The 18722-nt window shown below is 45.1% G+C and overlaps 1 protein-coding gene across 20 annotated transcripts in view; it reads left to right on the top strand.

Annotated features, from left to right (window-relative positions):
- The window catches only part of AMBRA1 (autophagy and beclin 1 regulator 1), a 237122-nt gene that overhangs the window by 200139 nt on the left and 18261 nt on the right, over positions 1-18722 (top strand). For all 20 annotated transcript variants that reach the window (XM_066251426.1, XM_066251422.1, XM_066251424.1 and 17 more), the window contains 2 exons: positions 857-1011; positions 16762-16901. In XM_066251426.1, the coding sequence (XP_066107523.1) occupies positions 857-1011; positions 16762-16901 (295 nt within the window). The remainder of the gene's footprint in view (positions 1-856; positions 1012-16761; positions 16902-18722) is intronic.

Here is an 18722-nt window from a genome sequence, read left to right as displayed (position 1 = left end):
CCAACCTAGTGATACAGGGATGCTGGTACCTTGCCATGGGCATTCCTAGGGGAGGCATGGTTTAGGTGGGAGTAATGGTCACATATGGGCCTGCCTCATGGGGCACAGACCAGAGGACTTTTGCTTTGCAGGAGACCTGCCTGGATAGCATTGCCAAAGAATCCTAGAATAAGAGTCCTCTCTCCCGTGGTAGCATCAGTGATATGCTCCTGTTGTGATGGCCAGGAATAAGGGAGTAGCTTTGGTCATAGCTTGGAGAAGTGGGCATTCTCATTGACTGCAAAGCCATTTGGTGTTGTGTAGTAAAAACCCCCAAAATGCCAAAATGTATTATACTTCTCTCTGACCCAGTAATCTTACTTCTAAGGAAATAATAAGAAAACTATACAAAGATTTATATACAACAATGTTCACAGTACCATATATTATTTATTATAGAGAAAAGTGTCAAATTGTGAAGAATTGCTTAAATAAGCGATGGTGCATTGATAAGTCAGAATATCATTGGCCTTTAAAATGTTCTTATAGAATATTTAATGATGGGAAATGTTCGTAATGCTTAAAGTGAAAAAGTAGATTTCAAATAGTATTTATGCTATGATACCAGTTATTTTAAATGTGAATCTGTTATGAATTCCGTAACAATGGTCAACATTTATTAAGGATTTTCAATGTGTCAGACATTATACTGGTACTTTAAATACCTGTACATTATACTCCTCTGCAGTCGTGTGTGATAGCCCCATGATGACCAAACGAAGATGTAGATTGGAGAGAAAGAAAAGATTAAAAGGAAAAAGTATTTGCTTGTCATAGCAAGAACTCTGGGAAATGTGTCTCTTTTCTTGGCCCTCAGGTCCCAATGCCATTTCAGTGAGCCTGTCCCCAATGGGCCGATATGTGATGGTGGGCCTGGCCTCACGAAGGATCCTGCTGCACCCGTCCACAGAGCACATGGTGGCCCAGGTCTTCAGGCTGCAACAGGCACATGGTGGCGAGACCTCCATGAGGGTGAGTGTCATTGCCTATGCCTTCACCATATGGCAGCTCTTCTAGGCTTGGCAAGGTGATGAAGGACAACAGGGTGATCTCCCATCAGGACCAGAGATACCATGCTCATAAGGCATAAGGAAAGACTGCAGTCCTGCCTATCCATGACCAACAGGCTTTACTCTTGGCAGCTCTGAAATATTAAAAGGCAGGGGCTTTCTCCCACCCTGGATCATGAGCTGGGTTCCGCAGAGGCCCGAAAGAATCTTTGGATAAAGACCAGCTGAATACTTCCTTACCTCAACGTGAGACCTTAAATCTGGAGATACATAAAATCCTGATGATGTATTTATGCCTATTTAAAACAATTCGGGGGTGAACACAGTACAGTGTACACGTGAGGTATTACAGAATTGTACACCTGAAATCTGTATAATTTTAACCAATGTCACCTCAAAAAATTCATTTTAAAAAATAAAAGGGTTTTGTTTTTTTGTTTGTTTTTTAAGAAAGCAAGCTATAAAAATAGTATACTATGAACTGTTCTTTTCTCTGGGTTATCATGATGGAGAATGAGGGCTTTTGACAGCTGCTGTGCTCTTAACCATCCCGCTCATTTCACCAGCTGAGAACGGTCCGGTTTAGGACCCTTTCTTGTCTGAGGTGGATCTCTTGTATTGCCGCAAAACCCTTCTGGGTATTGTGGGGTTAGTGACCTCTGGACTCAAGTAGACTAGTTTCTAACTGAGCTTCCCATATCCCATGGGGGCTCATTAGACTGAAGTTTTGTCAAGGGGAGTCAGCATTTGAACAGTTCTCTAATTAAATGGTATTTAAGCTCTGTCTCAAGCTAAGAACCTGTGAATTCCCTTAGCACTTTGTGCTGTGCTGTTTTATAGCCTTATGCACTTGTTTATGTGCTGGTTTGTGTTTTCTTCAGCTGTGGTATGTATGTTTAATTCACCCGATTAGGTTTAGTGTAAGCTCCTGAGGAGCATATCCCCCAGGGCCCCTCATTTAGTTCTATGCATGTAGATGCTTATGCATGCCTGGAATGGGAAGCATTTGTTTTAGAGAAAAAACTAGAGATTGGACCCATTATATGTTATGGTGGCCTGCCTCCTGGTCTCTGTCTTCTTCTCCATCCCGTCTCCTACAGGGGTCGTCGGTTCAACTCTGTTCAGCCACTTTCCAAGTACCTGATTTAATAAGACTCTTTCTTCCTAGAGTGTCTTGACCTGGAATGCTCTCCTTTCCCTCAAACCCGACTGCCCACAAGCTCTTCCCCTTCTGTGCAGCCTTCCTAAACAGAATTGATCACTCCTTGTGCCACCACTATGCCTAGGAGATGGCGTTCACATTAACACTTATCACACCGTACTGCCATTATTTGTTTCCATGTGACTCTCCTCTCTTGAACTGGAACTCCTTGAGAACAGACACCTTATCTGTTTTATCTTCACAAAGTCTGTGTACCTAAAGGGAACCTGATGTTTAGGGGAAACCCAATGAATGAAAGAGAATCTCAAGAACAGTGTCCTCATCATTTCTAGGTGGTTACTAGCAGAAACAGTGATGGAAAATATCATGTCCTTTCATGCTTCTGAAGGAGTAGAAACAAGGCATTCTCTACTCTTGACATCATAATGACAGGAAAGTTCTGATTCTTGCATTCCACATAACTGGAACTGTTTGACATTGAGTGATCAGGAGAAGACTTCATGGAAGTTCATCAAGCCTATTATCCAGATATTTAAGGATGGAAGTTGAATTTTAGATTAAATATTCTTATTTTGCTTATCTTAAACATATTTGGATGGTAGAAGTACCTGTTGTCTGCTTTTAACCACCTAGAATCCTGTTTTTAACAGCTGTTCTTCTAATCCTGCCAGATTATGAAATAATTGTTTATAATCATTAAGAGACAGAATCTGATTTTGTCAACATTAATGGACATCTCCAGTCTCTTCTGGAAGCCAGAGCTCCTGCCCAACTCCTGGCTAAGGGCAAGTGGCTACAGGGTGGGAGCCGAGATGTTGGCACAGATGGGGCTGCAGTGTAGGGAATGCAGTTGGAGAAGTCTGCTGAGGCGATATGGTAATTCACTGCTGTCCTGCCAAGGGGCTCACGGCAACTAGCCAGCTGCTGCGAGCCTTGTGACAGGAGCTGGTTTTCAGGCCTCCAGTGAGGCTTTTTGGTTCTCAGTAGGCACCATCTGCTGCTTCGGAGAGAGAGCTGAAGTAACTGGAAAGCTCTCATTTGGGAAGTGTTCCTCTCACCCAGGAGACAGGATCCAGGCTTCTCAACAAGGTGTTGCTCCCCACTCCGTCTGACTTTTAAACCCCCACGCCACAGAAAGGTTTCTGGTTTTCCAGGTCTTGGTTGCCCCTTACGTCCAAAGGCACCAAAGCCCTCAGCAAATGTCCCTGAACTCAGTCATTGGTGGAAGGGAAAGATACCAGCTTTTTTGGATAGCTGTGCTGTAACACCGTTTAAGGCAAGAAGTGCATTTTTGTCTGAGAACAGGGAACAAGGGTTTAACGGGACAGTAGAGCACTTCTCTCTTTGTACAGGTAAGTATAGGTGGGTGTCTCCTCCATCTATAATGTCAAGCTCTGTCCTTGAAGGAATGTTTTTGTGGATAATGGGCTTTAGAGCTTCTCTACCCAGAATTCTCCTTCTCTCTGGTGTTGCCTCTTGGAATTCATTGTGGTAATGTTCAGAGAGGTGAGCTTGTTGGGCCAACAGACATTCCCAAGAGAACATCTTCCAGAGCACTGACTTATTTCCCACTAAGTGACACCCTCCTGAGAGATGATCTGTTGTTGCACAATCCCATAGGAAAACTTCGTAAAATGAATTGCTGATTGCTGTTAGCCTTGGCGCATTTATTCTAAGCCGTTCTTCAGACCCCTGATCAGTAAGTCATACTACTTGGACAACCTGCATTAGATGACACAGACACCACTTAGACCTAAAGTCATAGTAAGAATGGGGCGGGAGGGCCTGACCTGTGGTGGCACAGTGGATAAAGCGTTGACCTGGAAATGCTGAGGTCGCCGGTTCGAAACCCTGGGCTTGCCTGGTCAAGGCACATATGGGAGTTGATGCTTTCAGCTCCTCCCCCCTTCTCTCTCTCTGTCTCTCTCTCTCCTCTCTAAAAAAAAAAAAAAAAAAAAAAAAAGAATGGGACGGGAGGGACCCAGGTACTTGATGTGTAAAACAAGCTTTCCAGATGATTCTGATGTGCACTTGAGTTGGAGAACTGCTGTTCTTAATGACCACTGCCTTCATTTTAGGTTTCTGCCCTCAGCCTCTTCAGCAAGGCAGAGACACAGTCTCAAGTTGACCTCCTGTGGTTTTATGCCTGGTGCTTTGATACCAACTTTACTAATTTTGTTGCACGCAGTGGCATTTATATTTCATTTCCAACCAAACTCTTAGCTTTTTGGCTGTCTGTGCTTCACCTCCTGTCTTTTCTCAGCTGCTGTTGCTTTCCAGGGTTCTCCCTCGGATATCTCTGCTGGATTCTTCTCTTACCCATGTTGAGTCATTTGAATTTTTATCCTTGCTTCTGGGATCTGGGGTCCTTTTGGTATTTCCCTTCTCTGCTCACTGAGGTTAGTCTTTTCTATTTTGGTATGATTAAGAAGTCTGGAAAAATAAGGCAAGGCACGTATTTTGTCTCCCCCCTTCACTCTGTCCATTCGAGTCTCCTGCAGATGAGATAGGCTACTCTCTGACTCAGGGTCTTATTTTCTGTCTGACTCAATTACAGTTGAGACAGGGAGGGCTTTTTGTTAATTTCTGTTTTATTTTAAAGTTAGGCATTTAGAGATTGCAGAGCTGAAGTTTGCTAAATTTTCAAAGCACTAAACTGCCTGTGTTCCCTCTGCTTTCATTTTCTAATTGGAACAAGGCACAATATAGTAACAGAAAACCAATTAATTTTCTAAAATAGTGGCAACTTATACATTATAACTTTGGTTATAATCAAGTGAAAGCATAATAACAAAAATATGAAATTAGGGATGAAACCAGAAATAGTCATACACCAAACTGTTCTTCCAGTTTCTTTCAGTAACAAGTGCTCTTTTATCTAGGAATGGAGAGATGCTGGGCTGTTTTAAGCTAGAAAACAAGAATAAGGACTAGTTTTTTCAACACAGGAATTAACAGGTAGCGTGTACTCTTTCTTCCAGATGCATAGAGCATTCCCCCAACAGGTGGGGGCTGTAGGCACATAAGAGGTTTAATAAGACCTGAAAGGGACCACCCCAGCCCACGAACGAGCTCAGTTGTTTTGAGCTTTGTCCAAAAGCGCAGATACCCGGTCAGGGCACATACAGGAACAAATCAGTGTTTGTTCTCTTTCTCTCTCTCTTATTAATAAAATAAGCATTTAAAAAAAAAAGTCATCTGCCTGACCAGGTGGTGGCACAGTGAATAGAGTGTTGGCCTGACAGCTGAGGATCCAGGTTTGAAATTCTGAGCTCGCTAGCTTGAATGCGGGCTCATCTGGGTAGAGTGCTGGCTCAGCAGCTTGAGGCCAGGGTAGCTGGCTTGAGCGTGGGATCATAGACATGACCCCATGGTCACTGGCTCAACTGGAGCCTCCTCCCCCCAAGGTACAGATGAGAAAGCAACCAGTGAACAACTAAGGTGCCGCAGCTATGAGTTGATGCTTTTCATCTCTCTCCCTTCCTGCTCCCCTCTCTTAAAAAAAAAAAAAGCAAAAGAAAAACAAACAAAAAAACACCTGACCTATGGCTATGCAGTAGACAAAGTGTCAAAGTGGAATTCTGAGGTCGCCAGATCAAAAACGTGGGCTTGCCCTGTCAAGGCACTTAGAAGAAACTTCCCACTCCTCCCTGAATCCTCTTTTTCATCCCCCCCCCCCAATCAATAAATCTTAAAAAACAAAAAAGAACTGAAAGGGACCCTCATCACTATATGATCCTGGAGGCACTGGTTGCTTGAATCTCACCAGTGCTGATTTGCTTTTCTCTCTGATCATCTTATTTACAGTCATGAACAAGGACACTCTGACTTGAGTGGGAGCTGAAGCTCTAGAAGAGAAAGCAGTTTAGCTCTCCTTTTCTCTGTAGAACAGCGTTGTACTCTTGAAGGCAAAGCCTCAAATACTTAAAGGTCAACTTGGTTTAAAGCTTTTTCTTTGTGGCTGTGTGGTAAAACTATTCAAGTGTTGAGCAACTTTACCTACACGGACCATTAGTTTGGAGTGGGTGTTGGAAAGAGCCTGCCCTTTTCCCTCACGGCCCTCTCCCCCCCTTCCCTCTCTTCTTCCGCCTCATCTCTCCCTTCTCCCTTCTTTCATTTATTGACCTGAGAACTCTCTCGGTAGAGCTCTAGCTCCAGAGATACACATCCCCTCTCATCCTCAACCGGACCTAGGCAGCGTGGAAGGAAAGCAGATTTGCTAGGATTTCCTACAGACCCACAGCCTATTATTGAATCTGACTGAGCTGTCGGGCTCAGGGTGGATTCTCGCAATGGCACCACATCAGCATCCCCCAGGAACTGGATAGAAATGCAGATTTTCTGCCTCACCTGAGACCGGCTGAGTCAGAAGCTCTGGGGGCGGGGCCCAGCCATCTTTGTTTCACTAATGCGCTTGGTGTCTGCAGGGGCAGTCACGACTGAGAACACATTGACTACATGGGTATTCTTGTTAGACCCTCCCTGCCCTTGTAGCTCTGTCCTTTCGTTTTTGCGCTCACCCTGTCTCTTTCCCGTCTCTGGAACCTCATCTGGTTTACTTCTGTGCTCATAGTAACCAGATCTTGTAGCTACTTCCAGGAAGTTGAGAGATGTATGAGTACCTCCTGCCCTAAGGATTTCAGTCATTTAGGATCATGCTAGCTGCCTAGGGATGATACTTTAAGGACTTATACTGTGAGGCCTCCTTCTAGTTCCGATTAAAACTCTTCCCTGTCCACAGTTGACTTGACTCAAGCTCTTAACTGTGAGTTCATACCTGTTTGCCTGCGTGTTGTAGAGCACAAAGATGCATTGGCTTAAAAAGTGAGGAGTGGTCTTTATCTTTCTCTACAGGCCCTTCCCCATCTGAAGGTATTTTTTGAGTTTCTTTTTCAAGCATTCAACTCACTGTTATCCTTGGATGGGAGATGTCACTGTGATCCCCACTGATGGGTATCTTAGTGTCACCGTGCATATAAAGAAACATTAGTTGGCTTTCTTTTATACCATTTCACAGCCATCCTCACAGAGCCTGATGATGACTGTTATTTTTTTTTTTTTTTTTTTTTTAACAGAGGCAGAGATAGACAGGGACAGACAGACAGGAACAGAGAGAGAGATGAGAAGCATCAATCATTAGTTTTTCGTTGCGCGTTGCGACTTCTTAGTTGTTCATTGATTGCTTTCTCATATATGCCTTGACCGTGGGCCTTCAGCAGACCGAGTAACCCCTTGCTGGAGCCAGCGACCTTGGGTCCAAGCTGGTGAGCTTTGCTCAAGCCAGATGAGCCCGCGCTCAAGCTGGCGACCGTGGAGTCTCGAACCTGGGTCCTTCCGCATCCCAGTCCGACGCTCTATCCACTGCACCACCACCTGGTCAGGCGATGACTGTTATTTTTAAAAGTTCATTCAAATGGCCTGACCTAGGGTGGCACAATGGATACAGCATTGACCTGGACACTAAAGTCATGGGTTCGAAGCTCTGGGCTTGCCTAATCAAGGCACATAGGAGAAGCAACTACTATAGGTTGAGACTTCCTGCTTCCCCTTTCTCTCCACTCTCTCGCTAAAATCAATAAATAAAAAATAAATTAAGTTTGGCCTGACCTGTGGTGGCGCAGTGGATAAAGTGTCAACCTGGAAATGCTGAGGTCGCCGGTTCAAAACCCTGGGCATGTCTGGTCAAGGCACATATGGGAGTTGATGCTTCCGGCTCCTCCCCCCTTCTCTCTGTCTCTCTCTCCTCTCTCTCCCTCTCTGTCTCTCTCTCCTCTTTAAAAATGAATAAATAAAATAAAAATTAAAAAATTAATTAATTAAGTTCATTAAAATGAACCACAAAAAAGGCTTGGTATCCAAAATGCTCAAATCAGTTATAACTAAATTGTAGCTTAGATCCTGGGTCAGGATGGGTATTGGTTGTCAGCCCAACTTTGCCAGGTACTTTTTCAATGACCAGCTATGGGGAGAACAGCTGTGTTAGGCTTGCTCACTGATTTCCCAGCTGCAGGCACTTTGCACGATTAGTGTGTGAGCACATTGCACAAAGCCACATGTGTGTCTCTGTGAAAAGGTGCTTTCCCTCGGGGGCAATTCTCCCAGATCGCTCTCCCTGTCACTGCAAGGTGCTGTTCCCTCATTCCCTCAGTCTTCGCCGTGAGGGGCGGTGTTCCTGATCCCTTGCCCTCCACTGCGAAAAGCGGTTTTCCTTTGTTTACTCGCTTGTCTCTCTCTGTGAGCCTCCAATAAACGGGTATGGCCCGATGCTTTCCGGCTCCGCAGTTCCTCTGTACTCGAATTGAGTGTGAATTCACCTGGCCTCGACCACCGGCATTACACCAGCATTTATGTAACTAACATGTGTAGGCTCTTTTGGCCTGCCCTGGCTCTGTTCATTAATATATAATCTTCACTGCAGCTCCCTCTTCACCCTGAATTTAGCCTGTGACATAACCCAATCATCTATGCTTCCCTGGATTATGAAAATTTGCTTTATGGGAGTGGCCTAGAACTCGGGTTCTATCCAGAGTATTTTCCAGAAAGCTGAGGGAAGTGAGCTTCTTAATCTTGACTGGACTTGGGAATAGCAAAAAACTCCAAAATGAAGATATTTTATTTTTGTATTCTAGAAGGACACTATTTCTTCAAGGAGAGATTAGGATAAAAGAAAGACAGCTTTGTTGTCAGAAATGCTTTACTTCTTCCTAAGATTTTGTCCTCATTAATTTTCTTAAAGCTGCCCGTCAGTTGATTAAAAGCTGCTTCTGCTGCAATTATCTTAAAGTTGACTTCTGAGATGTGGTACAAAACATCTATTCTCAAAAAGTTTCTTTTAGCATATTGAAGGAAAGTAGGGGGTATGCAAGAAGTAGGGTTTCTCTGATGCAGTTTGTCGGCGGGGGGCAAGATAAAAAATTAAAAATAACATTAAAGCTGCAATCAAAGTCATTAATTTAGGCATAATTTTCCATGACAGATTCCTTAAACTCTGACAATTTCTTTCCTCCGTGGTTTTTTTAATAGAGTTCCGTCTAGACTGCATTTTATTCTTTTCACTCAGCAGCATTTTGGTGAATTCTTACCAGGGACCAGGGACTTTGCTAGGCCTGGGAAAAGTGAACAGAGTGGACCTGGTCCCTGCTCTTCTGGTGCGTGCTTGTTACATGACTGGCTCCTTAACTGGTCTACTCACTGCTGTGTTCACGGCTGTCACTGTGCCTGGATCGCAGAAGGCACTCATATTTGTTCCACGAATGTGTGTCACTGAAATCTTGCGTTCCATGTATTCCTTGCACATATGTGAACACACATGAACTCACCACCAGCATCAGCGTGCCTAGCATGTGACTCAGGAAACAGTGATTGAACAAAAGTATTATGAGATAATCCTTATGAAAATAGGGAATTCCTTCCTCATTTGCACAGTTCTGTCCAGTATCAGTGAGTTTCTCAGGGTTCTAGTCCCAGCACTTCGATGTGGTGGGAGATTCCTAGTAGATAAGTTCAAAAGTGAAAGGCATGGCCTGCCCGGATGGCTCAGTTGGTTAGAGCATCATCCCAAAGCACAGAGGTTGCTGGTTTCATTCCCATCAGTGCACATACAGGAACAGCTCAATGTTCCTGTCTCTCTCTCTCTCTGCCCCCCCTTCCTATCTCTCTAAAATATAAAAGTGAAAGGCAAAACCTTTATTTTTTCAAGAATTGGTAGGAAAACCTACCTGAAAGTATTTTAATGTAGCCTTTGTCTTGTAATGTTTCTGGAAAATTTGGGTCAAATAAAATATGGTGAAGTATTGAAATACATTGGAAGACTTTCTTACGCAAAGTGAACATCTAGAACAGCTACTCATTTGGCATTTTGCTTTGCGATTAGAAAGCAGAGGAAGTTCAAGAACTTGTGCTCTGCTGAGAGATGTGGGAACAGGAGGAAGTTAATTATTTTAATTTCTGGGAGTTCAGGAGCAGTGAGTCCTCAGTATTTCATTTAGCACAGAAGTGGATTCCTCAGCTGAAGTAATCTCTCAAAGTTAGCTTTGGCCATTAGACCGATTGAAAAATAGAATTCTTGTCCTCAGCCTGACCTTGGGATCTCTTTGAGAGAAACAAATGGAAAAGAGTTTACAGGTCTCAGCAATTCACAGGAGGTTGGCGAGAAATGACTTCAAGGCAGCCAGATTATCAGTAGCAGTAGAGGGCCACGAATTCCAAAGAGTGAAGAAAAGGAGGTGTTTGCTTTAGTTTGGACAAGGGTCATCTAGGCAGACTTGATCCTGCTTCAACTGAGTAATGGGGAGTTGGGTGATTTGGTATTCTGATTCTAGTTTTAAAATAACTACTCACGCCTGACCTGTGGTGGCGCAGTGGATAAAACGTCGACCTGGAAATGCTGAGGTCGCCGGTTCGAAACCCTGGGCTTGCCTGGTCAAGGCACATATGGGAGTTGATGCTTCCAGTTCCTCCCCCCTTCTCTCTCTCTGTCTCTCTCTCCTTGCTCTCTCTCTCTCTGTCTCTCTCTCTCCTCTCTAAGAAAATGAAGAAATAAAATAAAAATTAAAAAAAAAAATAATAACTACTCACATATCAACATTCTGTGAGTTCTAAACTCCAAGGTACAATATAAAGAAGGCTTGGAGCCAGTAAAAGAAATTTAAATTGTTTCTGGAAAACAGATGTTCCTGGAGGATGAAGAAACTCCAGTAATTCCTGAATCTAAGCAAATGAAGAGCTCTAAGGGAAGACAAGGTGACGTAGTATTCGTCCCCTGCCTGCTCTGGGATGTGTTCTTTTCTCAGCCTGGGACAAGATGTGTAATCGTCCATTTCCGAAGGAAAGGTCACCTGTCTCTCTTAGCACCTGCTTTCCATTGATTTTTCCCTTTTCACAGAGTTAATTCTCCTGTAGTAACCCTCTCTAAAAGCTTAAAGTCTCCCATGATTCCCATCACCACCCAGAAGGTATTCCTCTTCCTCACAGTTCTTTCTCAAAGTCCCCTTGGCTTGCGCCCTGTCTCATGGCCCTTCCAGCCTGTTTCCTGTTATCCCCTTCCTCCAACCAGCTCCCATTGTCTTCGTTAAAACAAGGGAGAGCTGCCAACTGCACTCAACCTCTTGCCACATGGCGAGGTTCCAGTCTTACAGATGAGATTCCTAGATGTAAATAAAATAATCTCAAAGTTTTTTCTTTTAGCTTCTTATCTGGGTTGATCTGAGCAGTGCAGTTTATTTACTGCTTGGACTAATGGTCTGATGAGCTTGATTGACACGTGGTAGAAGAGAAAGCATCTGGGTGATGGCAGCAATACATTTTCCTCTAAATTTTAGAAGGATGGAGAGGAAGGCTTCCCACTGGGCTCCTCTGACTATGTCTCATTCTTTTCCTGTATCTTTGAACAAGAAAGAAGACCACTTTAGTTTTGATCTGGGAACTTTTCTTTTGCTTGTACTTCCTATTAGAGTCTGAGCATATGGAGGGGCAGCGGTGTAAGAGATTGTCTTGGACCCCAGAAGTGGGAGTATTGTCATCTTCTCCCACACTCTTAGAACCATAAAGATCTTGGCGACCTGACTCATTCTCTATTGACATGCTGACGGAACTGACTCTAAAAATTCTTTCTAGCATAGCGAATCTAATTCCCTTTCTAGGTGTTAGAAATGAAAATAGTCTGCTTGGGAGGGGGTTTCTGTCAGCTATTGTCATATACCAAGGAACAGCTGGAGCTGAGACAGGTGAAGCCAGGACTCTACCATTATGAATCAGCAGCTGGGTTTTGTATCCAGCCCCACAGAAAGTCCCCAGTCCTGATAATCCTCCTCCAATATAATGGAATTTGGTATTATACAGTAGCTTAATGGGGATGAGGTGTCACTTCGGTCAGAGGGAGAGATATTTGGCAGGCACCCAGCCGTGTCCTTAACATTCCATGGGGAGCATTAAGGCACCTGACGGTGTTAAGGAAACCTTTACTTATATATCTGGGGTGCCTTTAAGTGAAGGCCAGAGCTGTCCTTTATACCAGTGGTTTTTAACCGCCGATTCGCGGACCAGTGCAGGTCTGCCAAAAATTCTGTGCCGCTGCACAAAAGAATAGCCTCTGTAAACTTCATACATCAGGTTGGTTAACTTGCATGGACTGGCACAAAATTTATGCTTTATACTGTCTCAGATCTTCTTGTCAGTGCTGATGAACTTTGTATTTACAGAGCCAGAGCCAGTCCCTATTGAAACCTGGGAGGTGACTCACAGATCACCCAGTCACTGTGTTGGAAAGACTGGTGGCTGGAACCATAAATGGTTAACAATGGCCATAACCAGCGCTGCCTAATTATCTGCCAGTATTGGGGAGCTTGTTGTCCAGATACTCTGTCTCTAGGGTTAACTGGGCTAACTGATCGTGAGGAGTATTTCCCTTCAATGAGATGCTTTGAGAGCTGTTAAACTCCAGCCAGAGAAATGAGTGGAAACTACATCTCTGAGTGGTCTTCAAAATGGGCCAGGTTCTCATTCCTCTAAAGTCTTTTAGCGTCAGGCACGTGTGAAATGGGAGTATGGGACCAGATGACCTCCTAGGACCTATAAATCAGTGATCCCTACTCATCCTTCACTAGCATTCCCCTCCTGCAGCCCACCCGGTGCTTTTTGCCCTCATCACCTCCCCCCATACACACTCGAGCATGATAATAAGCAAGTGCTGATCAGGAGTCTGGAGGCTGCTGGTCTTCATGTGGCATTTGCTGGCTGCCTGCCACAAAGCGGGAGTTAGCCTAATACCCAGGCATTGGAGGAGATGGGCTCTTCGGAGCCGATTCAACCCTGTTTAAGGCCTGAGGGGTGGGAGCAGGCGGTGAGGAAGGGCTGCTGGAGCCAGAGGACAGATCGGTGCCCGTGACGCCTAGAGCCAGCAGGTTGTGAGTATGTGTGCAACAGGGTCTGGGGCCTCAGCCCTTAAGGACTTCTCTCCAGTCCCTCTGACCTCACCTCACCTAAACTGGGTCATTGGTCATACTAATCTCTTGAATATTTGTCCCCAAAGCAAGTGTCTGTACTTACAAGCACACTGATAGTATTGTTAATCCCTCTGCAGTCTATAAAAGGTAAATTTTGTGACATGTGAGAGGCTGAATGCTTCTTTCCTGGTCTGAAGCATTTCTAGGAATGAGTTCCCTTATGTTTTGTTTTTTTGTGTTTTTTTTTTTTTTTGAGGCCCCCATCAAAAATCTTAGCACCACCTTCAAGCATCTGATTTACTAACCTTATTACCCTTTTCTTACAAGGGCACTTTTCTCTAGTTCTGCCCCATTCCTTGCAATTATGAATCATCATGATTTTAGGGGAGAGACTGTTGTGAGGCCCATGTAGATAGGCTCTCTGCTCATCCAGCCCACTGAAGTTAACACTCATTCCTTCTTAACTCTGGGTGCGTTCCACTCACACCATCTGGCCTTTGGGAGAAGAAAAATCAACAGATTATAAGTAATTTCAGCCAAAATTGTCTGATCACTCTCTCCTTTTAGTGTGTATACCAAGACATGCTTAGCCACATAACCTTATAGGTAGGACTGATGCCATTGGTTATCTCTGGAAAGGTGAACAGCTCTGTGAGGATGAAGGCACCATGCATGCGCCATCCCTGATTTGAAGGAAGTGGGTTGATGAGATGCAGAGGGGAAAGACTGGTGTCACCATCTCCGTGGAGAGTCAGCAGTGAGGTTGGTGGCAAGTAGAGGCCATGAGTTTACTTAAGGCTCCTGCCAGATATTTATGTGCAAGGAACAGATTATCCAAAGGTCAAACAACCGTGTTCTAATTGACTAGTTTAGAGGTTCATATACTCCACTGGGCTCTTTTTTTTTTGGTCATCTCCTCAGACCAAAGAGTTAAGGAGCCCTGGCTAATTCTTACACTTGGAGTTGAGTCAGTCAGGAAGGGCACAGGAGGTTCCTAGTGCAGCCAGCCGCAGGGCAGTCTGGGGCCGCAAACCAGAACCACTCCCATATCAGTGAAAGACCCTTGAACCTCAGGACCATAGCAGGGCCCTCTGGCCCATGCCATTAGCTGTCTAGGCACATTTTATTCAGAGTGGGATTCTCTGCACGTGTCAGTACATTGAGAACATGTGCCTTCTGGAGTCTGTCCCGGTAATGGCCCTTGCAATAAAGACCCAGGGTACTCAAACGAGCAGCCCAGATCTAGGACTTATTATGACCTCATGTGTGGACATGCATGGGTCCCTAGCTCAGTTTTTACTTTTTCCTTTTTTTTTTTATTGCCCATCAGGATAATCAAAAAAATTATTGTAACATTCTAAATTCATTTTTGAATATTACTTTCTATTTATTTTATTTTTTTTACAGAGACAGAGAGTGAGTCAGAGAGAGGGATAGACAAGGACAAAACAGGAACGGAGAGAGATGAGAAGCATCAATCATTAGTTTTTCATTGCGCGTTGCAACACCTTAGTTGTTCATTGATTGCTTTCTCATATGTGCCTTGACCGTGGGCCTTCAGCAGACCGAGTAACCCCTTGCTGGAGCCAGCAACCTTGGGTTCAAGCTGGTGGGCTTTTGCTCAAACCAGATGAGCCCGCGCTCAAGCTGGCGACCTCAGGGTCTTGAACCTGGGTCCTCTGCATCCCAGTTCGACGCTCTATCCACTGCACCACCGCCTGGTCAGGCGAATATTACTTTCTAAATCACACTCTTCATTTGGTCTCTTTTTTTTCCCATCAATCCTTACAGACAGGCAAAGATGGATGAAGTTCGTCCCTATTTTATTGATTAAAACCTGAGGAGGCTTAAAGGGAGAAACATCATACTGTAAACCTCAGTTTACAGAGTCAGCTTCCTGTCCTCTTCATAGGCCCCGCCAACCTTTTTTGAAGGCCCAGATGCAAGTTCCTAGTAATAATAACATTTACCATTTATGAGCTTGCATCATTTGAGCCAGGCATTTTATATACATCATTTCTTTTCATCTTTCCAATTATTTGAATGTTGGTGCTGTCTCTTTTTAAATTGAAATCTAGAGAGGTTGTTGTGCAGTGATGTCAGGACTTAGACGCAGGTCTTTCAACAAACTGACCAGTATTTCAGTGGGAACTATGGGCCTACTTTTGGCTAATGAGATGGTCAGTGTGCTCCTCTCACTGACCACCAATGAAAGAGGTGCCCCTTCCGGTGCGGCGGGGGCGGATAAATGGCCTCAGGGGGCCACATGCGGCCCTCAGGCCGTAGTTTGGGGACCTCTGATGTAGACTGTTGAAAGGATATACAATAGACTGTTGAAAGGAGACTTTCCCTTTGAGAAGTGAAAATGAACTATGTATTCAATGGTGATTTGCATAGAGGAAGAAATCCTGTACCTGTGTGTTCAAGATTCCCGACTGTCCACATCTTACTGCACCTTTTAGGTTCCCTTAACAACGGCAGTTTTAACATTGCTTTTAGTTAGAATTAGGAATGTTCTCCAATGTTATCACAGTATTATCTACCCCTCCATTACTCTCAATTCCCCACAGCTGTGAGAACACTGATTTCCATGGTAACAGGACTACCATTTGAGCTTGGCTCTCACTGGTTTATGTGGTCAGAGGACAGTTAGGGGAGTTCCCTCCTGGTGAGCTGAATAGGGAAAACCCTACTTAGAAATAGGGTTTTCTAGGGGGTACTGTAAAGCAGTGATTGAGAGGTGCTAAAGGGCTCTAAGAAAGCACAGCTAGGCCTGACCTGTGGTGGCGCAGTGGATAAAGCGTCGACCTGGAATGCTGAGGTCGCCGGTTCAAAACCCTGGGCTTGCCTGGTCAAGGCACATATGGGAGTTGATGCTTCCTGCTCCTCCCCCTGTTCTCTCTCTCTCTCTCTCTCTCTGCCCCCTCTCTCTAATAAAAATGAATAAAATCTAAAAAAGTAAATAAATAAAAAAGAAAGAAAGCACAGCTAGCCCTGGCCGGTTGGCTCAGTGGTAGAGCGTCGGCCTGGCGTGCAGGAGTCCCGGGTTCGATTCCCGGCCAGGGCACACAGGAGAAGCGCCCATCTGCTTCTCCACCCCTCCCCCTCTCTTTCCTCTCTGTCTCTCTCTTTCCTGAGCGCTGAGGATGGCTCCATGGCCTCGCCTCAGGTGCTAGAATGGCTCTGGTCGCAACAGAGCGATGCCCCAGATGGGCAGAGCATCGCCCCCTGGTGGGCATGCCGGATGGATCCCGGTCAGGCGCATGAAGGAGTCTGTCTGACTGCCTTCCCGTTTCCAACTTCAGGAAAAAAAAAAAAAAAAGCACAGCTAAGCTTCACGCAGAAAAGGCCGAGTTCGCCCCTGGTACTTCTTGAGGGAATCCTAGCCCTCTCCTAAAGTAAGGGAGTCCTACCCTCCCCTCTGCTACCCCAAGTTCTCAAATTTGTGTTAGCCATCACCCCATCCCCAGCCTAACCATCTCCTTTCCTCCCTGTTCTTAACGTGCTTCAGGCCATAGAAAGGACTTTGTTTCTCTAAATTTTATTTTGGATTAACAAATTGTTTCTCCTCCCATTTTCTTTTCTTCCCTCCTTCTCCCCCACCCAGAGAGTTTTCAACGTCCTTTACCCAATGCCTGCTGACCAGCGGAGACATGTCAGCATCAACTCTGCCCGTTGGCTCCCTGAGCCTGGGCTCGGCCTGGCCTATGGTACCAACAAAGGAGACCTGGTGATCTGCCGACCAGAGTGAGTGCTGCAGGGGCCAGTGGAGGGGCGGGGGGTCATCCAGGCTGAGGGCTGGCGTAATCTAGTATTCACCTGTGGATCTGGCCAGTGAGGTGGGGTTCATTAGATGGGGAGTCTAAATTCTGCTAGAGTTTGCCTCATTCTCATTGTCACTCCTTAAAGGGGCCTTCTCACTTAGCAGGAGGGTTAGATGTCCATTCCTGAAGTCTTCAAAGGACTGGTTTGCTTTGTCTCTCAAATCTAAGGCAGTACTGTATTTTTTGTTTTTCTTTGTTCTCAGGTTTAAAAGTTTCTCTGCAGGCAAAAGCATAGATATCAAAGATTCTTTTCTAAACCCTTTTTGAAAAATTCAACTGGTGGTATTGTGTTTGCATGTGTACCTTAAGACAACTTAAGAAATAAAATTGGAAATAAAGGATTGCAAAAGCTCTAATTTGTCAAGCCACTGATCTCTGACCGCCGGGCTCTGTGTCCTACCCATTTTCCTTTCTGCTGGGCTCTGGCTATAATAGAAGAGGCAGATTGAAAAACTTAATTTAAAAATCAAAGTGATTATTATCTTGAAGTAGGGGGTAGGAGGGAATAGGAAACGAAAGCATTTCTTTCTTCAGTCCTGATGATACCTCTTCCCCTTCTGGCTTTTTGAAAAGTAGAGGTCTCTTTAGACAAGACCTTGGGAGTCAGCCAGGTCTGTCATCAGTTTCCACTAGCCCAGGTGAAGAGGGTGAAGCTCTGTGCTTCAGTGCACAGATCAAGCTGATGGCTGTGTGGGCTGCTGCAGGGTTCAGCCGACTAAATGCCACTTCTGCCTCCAGGCCATCCTGTTACTGTCCTTCACATGAAGCAGTCTTCTCCAGGGGTGTTCTACAGCTTACAGAGCGCACTGTGACTGGTCTGCTAGGGTCTGAGGCTATTGGGAGTGTCCTCGGTACCTTTGGATAGATCAGGTCAGTTCTTGTGGCCTGGATAGATGACTGGTGATTGAGCCCTTAGTGGAACTTGGTCACTGACTCAGGAGGAAGAAAGCCTAGTTCTAAAGGCAGCTCATTCCATCTGGAATTTTCAGGGCCCCTCCCAAAGAGAGGCTGTTGCGTGAACCTGACCTAGTTAGGCTACTCTTGGAGCTGAGAGACTTCTTGGTCCCGTAGGCTGTGCTCTCCTCAGGCTCTGTTTTCCAAGAGCCCTTCAATCTTTGTGCCTTTCCAGAGCACAGCCAGCCTCTGTCACTACTGTGCCACTGAAAGCCCAGGTGCTGGGTCTGTCCCTTCCTACTGTCACCCTTGACTGTCTGTCGTCCCAGGATTAGTCTGCCCTGAAATACTTCTTTTCTCCCCAAAGCACATGAGAATGATTATCTTATATCTTTCTCTTGGGAATTCATAAGAGGAGTCTAATAGACATGTTTTCCAAAACTGGCCCAGAATTCTGGACCATAATTTTACTCTGAACAATTATAGGCCTTTCCTGTTAAGCATTCCTTTCTCAGCATTGTTGTTTCGCCTATGGATCCAGCCACTAACCTTTGTCCCAGCCAGACTCCCAGCCCTCCCCACCGCTTTGCAAAATGATCTGGCACAGAGGCAGAGTCTCTACCTCCAGTTAGTCGTGGCCTCACCAGGACTTTGATGTCTGAAACCCCAGCCTACGTGCTTGGTATGAGTCATAGACACCTCAGCCGAACATGAAGCTGGCTTTGGCCTATCTTTTCTCACCATATGTCGTCTTCTGCATCCAGAGTCTCAGCGGACTGAAGCCATCTTAGACTGCCTGGGGACTCTCTTACCCACCGGGAACTCGAGCCTCTTTTATGAACAAGGTGGC

The sequence above is a fragment of the Saccopteryx bilineata genome, chromosome 1 (assembly GCF_036850765.1).
Source record: "Saccopteryx bilineata isolate mSacBil1 chromosome 1, mSacBil1_pri_phased_curated, whole genome shotgun sequence".
NCBI lineage: Eukaryota > Metazoa > Chordata > Mammalia > Chiroptera > Emballonuridae > Saccopteryx > Saccopteryx bilineata.
The sequence above is the reverse complement of the archived record's forward strand: the minus strand, read 5'-3'. Positions and strand labels throughout refer to the sequence as shown.